Source organism: Cyprinodon tularosa, unplaced genomic scaffold (genome assembly GCF_016077235.1).
Source record: "Cyprinodon tularosa strain WSP-4 unplaced genomic scaffold, ASM1607723v1 ctg285, whole genome shotgun sequence".
NCBI classification, from domain to species: domain Eukaryota; kingdom Metazoa; phylum Chordata; class Actinopteri; order Cyprinodontiformes; family Cyprinodontidae; genus Cyprinodon; species Cyprinodon tularosa.
The window spans coordinates 174,037-181,499 of record NW_024038991.1 but is presented as its reverse complement, the minus strand read 5'-3'; the positions used below and the strand labels follow the sequence as shown (position 1 = coordinate 181,499).

The following is a 7,463-nucleotide window of genomic DNA, read 5'->3' as shown; positions in this document are numbered from 1 at the left end:
GCTGTTTCCCTGTGGATTACTGCAGCTGATGCTCACTCTGCTCATCTTGAACAAATACAGCCCCTGTCGCTACAAGCATGCTTAGTGTGAGGGATTGCCTTTGAGTCAATGAGTCGATGCAATCAACTGGTTTTCCTTAGATAGAAAACTTTGGATCAATTTGACTGTATGATCTGGTGAACTGTAAAGTGCCTTGAGATGGTGTGTTAAGAATTGGCACTATAGAAATAAACTGAATTGAATTGACTTTCAACTAGATATTTTAGGGCGGATGTACTACCTGCAAGGCAAACTATCATCAGGAGAATACATGACCAGCACGCCATGGAGAAGCCATGAAAGATGAGAAGTTGGTTGAGGCGGCATGTGTCAGATTTTTGGAGACTATACTGTCTGACTCTATAATTGGAAGTGGGACTATTATTTTTTGCAGCAAAACACAAAAACAAATGAGAAAAAAATGTATTTATAACTGTCAAAATCTTAAGTAAGACAATGAAATTATGTGTGATTTTGCAAGCAAAAAAAGTAAACCTTTTTAAATTCTGGAGGTAGCGTACACATATAATGAATGCCTTTGGCAGACTCGAAGTAGCGATTTTATTCTAGAATAATCTAGATTCATTCCAAGATTACAGTGAGATTAAATTAAATTAATCTATCCCCACCACAAAAAAATGTATATATATTTAAAGGTATAGTGGGGGGGGTTTACTAATCCTTGAAAAGACCCGCCCTCTCCACTTAAAAAAATAAGCACATGCATGACCCTGCATCCACTCCTGAGAGGGAACGTCTATATAACGAGTGTGAGAGCGTGCACAAGCAAATTTCTCCTTGTGCACTCTCTGTTTAAAAGTTGCTGTTTTCATCGTTCATACAAGCTTACTTTCCAAAAGAAGATTTGCAATTTTTCCACTATGTCAGACTCACCACTGGTGTTATGCAGAGAAATACCTGCCTGCTGAGAATTACCTCGGGAGCGCGCATCGCCCTAAACTCTTGCACACTGATAAGAAAACGGATTGAACAAGAAAGGGAAATCTTAAACATATTCTTAATGTTTTCATATTTCTTATGCATTCACTAAAATTGAGAGTTTTGTTGGACAGATAAATGCTGAGAAATACCTGCCTGACAAGAAGTTCCTACCGTCGCTGGAGTGCGCACGGCCCTAAACTCTCACACTTTAATGAGAAAATGGATTGAAATATGAACAAAAAATTGACCTTTAAACATAATCTTAAGACAAAAGATTCATGACCAAATGAAATTAGCCACATAAAGTTGGTACCGATAGAGAAGGGCAAATATTTTTTTCCCAAAAAAAAAAAGATGTATCATAGCAAAGATAAAGACCACCGACTGGTTAGTAGTTCTAATGAAGATCAAAGCAATAGAAACTAAAGTAAAATAAGTTGTTAAGCCTGTCACACAAGTTCAGTCTACCTATCAGCACCCCCTCAGAAAGGCATCACAGTTGCTATTCTTGAATAACATGCTTTGTTGCTTTTATATCATGGTAGTGTTACAGCATGCTACTGATATTGGCCTGATCCAAGACATAGAAGAGTTTAAATACAGGAAGTGGATGAGCTTCTCTGCTGTTGCTGTTAAAGCCACCTGGAGCTCAAGCAGTGTAAGACGATGGATGTTGAAAGACACCACTGCCTCTCTTTACCATCCTCAATAACAGTATCTAATATGGATCATACCAGATTAAAAGCAACACTCCTTCTCTAGCAATCCAGGCTGATTTCCACACACTGACACTGTCCAGAAAAAGGCTCTGCAGAAGCTGTTCTTTTGTTCTGTGTTAGGACCGATAGTATGAAGTAACACAAACTTATAGATTACTTAGATTATAGATTATTTATTCACGTTTCTTGACATTCATTACAAAACTTTATTAGCCTCATTTTATTGGAGAAGTTTGTTTAATTACAGAACCATTGAATGTTTAAAAAAAAACATCAATACTTATCATGCTTTGTTTTCCCTAAATGAATAAGTTGCCTGTGTTTTGTACACACATTACTGCGTTTACATCATGAGATTCGAGTATTATTATAAAGGGTAAATACAATTTAAGATTTTATTTTTTACATTTATAACCAGGACTTCCGATCAACATGAATCTTGCTGGATAATAAAACTTTAGAATTTTACAGACAAACTGAACTCTGTGGTTCAGAGATCCTGTAGATCTCCTGGAAAGATGATTCAGAGAAACAAGCTAAAAGAGGGTGTGTCCTCTAAGGGTTCATAGGGGTAAAAAAGAAAGAAACTCCTTAAGACACGTTTTACTACAAGTCCTGTGAGATCACAAAGGAGCAACTCATATCTGTGAGCTGAGGATTTCACTGTCCCATCCCTTCTTTGGCCAACATGTCAAGACGTGAACTAAGTAAGTCTATAATTGATAGCTAAACCAACATTTTATTCACATTTGTTGATCATTGAATGTTTGTTTTTGGATTGGCTTTGTTGTTCATATAAATTGAGTTAAAAAGGTATTAACCTCATAGGACTTGAACAGACTTCACTATTTGTTAACAATGAAAGTGTTCTGTTCCAAATGTTTTAGTTTAAACAGTTTACACAGTGTTTTTATTTTTGATATCCTCCATCTTTACCAGCTTGATGAAAGTCACATGTTGCTGTGCACAGATATGAATCGCTGCTGCAGGTTGCCTCTCCTGGCTTAACCTGATAAACCTGTTTGTCAAACGTTTCTGGCTGTGGGCTTATTGTCAATAACACGAGGTAACATTCTGGACCTAAAGATAGAGAGATAATGAAAAAGAGGAATTGAATGACATATATCAAGTGATAGATACAATGCAGTCAGTGAACATTTTTCATGTGAAACTTGTTCAATTTGTGAGAAGAAAATGTTTTACTTTCCTGTATGGAAAACTAAACAAAACTGGAAAAAAAAACAACATATTTTTAAAAAGCAGAAGCAGAATGGCAAATTAAAAATAGGGGAACACGACACCAAATGATCAACACTGATAATCTGTGTCCTCTAAAATCCATCCCCTAAAGGCCTTTGGGCCTAAAGGGCTTTGATTAAATGAATCTAACTTTTATTTCAAAGTACAAATTATAGCCCAGTCCATGCTGGAAAGCCTAAAGTTATTCGGAACTTTTGGCATCTTTAAAATACTGTAATTTCAGATACCACCTGCCATTATCACATGCTCATCAAAGCTGTCTTATTAGTTGAACAGAAAAACCTTTAGGCTGTAATTTAGGATTTTTAATAAGATTTTCCAGTTTTAATCTAGAAAGGTTAATAGGGGAATTAAGCTTCCTTTGATCCAAGAAAATGAACCCCTATGTCATTTTGCACCACATTTTTATACAGTGTTGTCACCATCTAATCCCTTCATTGCACTTCAGACTTGTAAATAACATCTGTTTATACTCATGCATCAAACATTTACATTTCTATCTCTTAAAGTTGGAAAGCTTTAATAGCTTTTGAAGATTGAGGAAAAAGATCAGAATATCAGTTATTTTCAACATACTTTATATTGCAACCTTTTTCTATTAGATGTGGTTTATTCCAAGGGACTCTTAGGAATTTGAAAAGTTTTGACCACTGATCAGAGGTGGGTAGTAATTACGGTAGTTTCATTTACTAGAGCAACAATTTGAAAAACAATTACTTTTAGGAGTATGTTAGCTGTGCCGTATGTCTTACTTTTGCTTGAGTAATATTATTGTAAAGTATCACTATTCCTACTTTAGTAAATTCTCTGACTACTCTGTGCTCTGTCAGTAATTTGAACTATTTCAAAACCAGGTAAATATACAATAAACAGTAGATATTAACAGTGGAAGTTAGTTCCCTGTTCTAACATATATATACAGTTCTCATTGTTAAGATTGGTTTTCTAAGTTTTTTGTTGAAAAAAAGCAAAAATGGTAAAAGTATTTCTTCTGCATGAATTTGTTATTTTATGTTCATAATATTTAATATATTAAATTTATTTGTATTCTTAAGGCATTTGAGTCTTTAAAATGTCAGATCTTGCACATAAAGTCTGTTTACCATCATCATTTATAAACATTAAATCTGATGTTATTAACAGTTACTCAGTACTCAAGTAGCCGTTTTACTGAATAATTTTTACTTGAGTAAAAAAAAAATCTAAGTATTGCTACTCTTGACTAAAATCTTTGTGTACTATATCCACCTCTGCGCCTGATCAAGCCAAATTACTCTTAAGCAGATAAGTTGAATTACATTACTACTTATTTATATCTCATCAATAGGAAACTGCAGTATGGATCAGTACACTCCCCCCAATCAGAATGAAGTTTATTGCCAAGTAGGTTCACACTCACAAGAAATTTGACTTGGTGCTGATGGTGCAGACAAAATAGATACATATATATATATATATATGTTTGGCTGTGACGTCATCCTGGAAAGAAACATCAGCTGTGCTGCTTCCATCAACACCCTTGTTTATAGATGTTGGAGATCGGCCTGTTTTCCAGTGTGGTCCTGTTTCTCTGGCCGTGACTGAGTGGATGTGCTCTCTTCGTCCTCTGGCATGGGAGCTGCCTTGGAGCTCGTCTGCCTGGCTGTGTGTTTCCTGGACGGGGCCGCCTTTTACAGCTGCTTTTTGTATCTCTGCTTCTGTCTCCTTGAACCCCAGTCGGCCTCTGCAGATGGCCGCTCACACTGAGCCTGGTTCTGCTGGAGGTTTCTTCCTGTTAAAAGGGAGTTTTTCCTCTCCACTGTCGCTACAAGCATGCTTAGTGTGGGGGATTGTATTTGAGTCAATGAGTCAATGCAATCAACTGGTTTTCCTTAGATAGAAAACTTTGTATCAATTTGACTGTATGATCTGGTTGAACTGTAAAGTGCCTTGAGATGACATGTGTTGTGAATATGGCGCTATATAAATAAACTGAATTGAATTATATATATATATATATATATATATATATATGTATATATATATATATATATATATATATATATATATATATATATATATATATATATATATATATATATATATACAGAATACAGAATGTGCAGCTATATACAATACAAAACATACAATATACTATATAAATATATAATATACTATACACAGTAGACTGTGTAACGAGTGAGTAAATGAGTACATTGTGATGAAATGTACCTTGGAATTTTTGATAAAATTAGCAAAGATGTAATGGAACAAAAAGGGCAGAATGACTAACACCTGAGTTATGTTTCAGGAACCAGGAATCAGCTGATGGATGCTGCTCTGGGATTTGGCCTGGGAGCTGTGGGAGGATGCATACTGGGTGCTACTGAAGAACCAGTGGATAGGATCGTGTCTGCAATGACTGCAAGTGGTCCACTGAAACCAGTAATGGAGGAAGCCAGGGCAATGGGTGCTCTGGGACTTGGAACTCTTATGGGAGCAACAGCACTAACAACAGCAATGACGTCAGTGATAGCTGGAGTTATTTTGGCAGCTGTTACAGCTTCACTGTTCGTGGCAACGAAGAACTGCAGCTCCTCTTATGCAGACTCTGTAGGCCTGTGGGCGTTAGCAGGGTTTGCTGGTATTCTTGGGACAACCCTCAGCGGAGCTACCTTTGGCAAAGTAATCGAATGGATAGTAAACACCTATGGCATGGTGGGACTTCTGTGGGCTCTAGGCCTGTTCACTGTTCTAAAACCACCCCTGAGTATTTTATTTCAGCTGGCCTGGAACAAAGGAGAGGCCTGTTGCATGCTTGGATCAGAAATCATATCCAGGGAGAGGGAAGATATTGAGATTACTGAGTTGCAGCAGAGAGAAAGGGTGGCTCTGCACATAGAGGAGAGGATCTTGTCAATAGAAAAGCAAGGCAATACAACAGATGACAAGATGAGATGGATTACAGAAAAAAGACAGAGAGAGGAGATAGAGAAGAGGAAAACTGAGAGTGAAGAAGCTGAAATGGAGCAAAAAACCATTAATGAATGGATCAACACTGTGCTAGTAAAACAAGTTGATTTCTTGGCTTTTTCTGGAATACCAATGGCAGTAGTGTCCATAGTTACATCAGTACTGGGATTGTTTGGTTATGGGAACCATCAGGTGGTGCTTTTAGTGCTTCTGGCTTTAGTTGCCCTCATTGCTTTTCTTCTAATGCAGGCCTCTGATTTTAAGTTCTGGATGTTGGTAGGCTGCATGGGAATGTTCGCAACCTTCATCATTGCCATGCTCACCCTACATGCTGAGCAGGTGGTTGTTACAACTGCAATGAAGATGAGGAAAGCAGGGCACACTCAGTCCAGAGAACTCATCAGTGCTGAAATGAACCTGCAGGCTTCCCTGGAGGCTATAAGCACTGCTTTTTTTGGAGCAAAACTCTGCCAGCTTGGTCTGGGGGCCACAGTGGGAGGGGCACTGGTTCGAAGAGCAGCTGGAGAGGTGAAGGTTATTGTAGGGCCAGCTGTAGTGGCAGGACTCTTACTCATTGGGATGGAGGTTTTTGCTACCTGGGGTGATGGAGGGATGGCGGGTGCCCTTCTAGGAGCGGTTGGGGCAGTGGGCGTGTCAGTTGGTGCAACAGCATCTGCAGCTACAAGATGGTCCTCATGGTCGGGAACTGTAGGAACCATTGGAGGGTTGATTCTAGGAGCATTAGCGATGGGAAAGATGCATGCTGTGAATATTGGCCTTCAGATTCCTGTGGCCTTTGTGTTTGCAATGTCTAATCCATTTTAACTAGTGCTAAATGTGTCATAAACGACTAAAGTACTGTACGAAAATACAAATCGCTACCTATTTCTAAATAACATATATTTGCAATGAACAAGAACCTTTTATTATAATAAAGTATATTGAAAATCACATTGGGCTGCTACTTATGTTCACTCTTTGTGACTTTAATTCATTGCATTCTTGCCTTACCTAAAGGTTGGACATTATTCAACTCTCATTTGTTATCAGAAAATTTTACACTTTTCTCAAATCTTTTTTGTTATCATTAAACCAAGTTGCATTGAGACACCTGACTCAGAATACACACACATTACACATAAAATTAATTAAAACACTCATAAAGAAATATAAACATCCTTTGAGAAAATAACCCCCCCACTCCCACCCCTTTGGGGAAAAAAAATATATAAAACCACTCTGCTGGGAACTCTGCAGTAGAGAAATATCCCAGGTGACTTACTTACAAGGAGCTCCAAGGAAAATCAGCATATTGCACAATAAAAGCCATTGATAAAAAAGGGAATTCAGACCAAAACAACTCCTTAAATGATGTTAAAATGGTTCAAGTTTCACATTTTACTTTTGGGCATCCAGGTATTTTCACCAGTTAATGTTCATTTATTATGTTGTTTTTATCTGTATCTCCAAATATTGTGGTGTGTAGCCTTTTTAGTATTTAATCAAATGAGGTAACAACAACAACAATAATAATAATAATCATCATCTTTA

At 37.4% G+C, this 7,463-nt stretch overlaps 1 protein-coding gene across 1 annotated transcript; it reads left to right on the top strand.

Moving 5' to 3' along the window:
• Positions 1-2,263: 2,263 nt before the first annotated feature.
• Positions 2,264-6,863, top strand: LOC119786984. Its single transcript, XM_038290606.1, has 2 exons — positions 2,264-2,407; positions 5,251-6,863. Exons 1-2 carry the CDS (start codon positions 2,389-2,391, stop codon positions 6,735-6,737), a joined length of 1,506 nt encoding a protein of 501 aa, XP_038146534.1. The 5' UTR covers positions 2,264-2,388; the 3' UTR covers positions 6,738-6,863.
• The last annotated feature ends 600 nt before the right edge of the window (positions 6,864-7,463 follow it).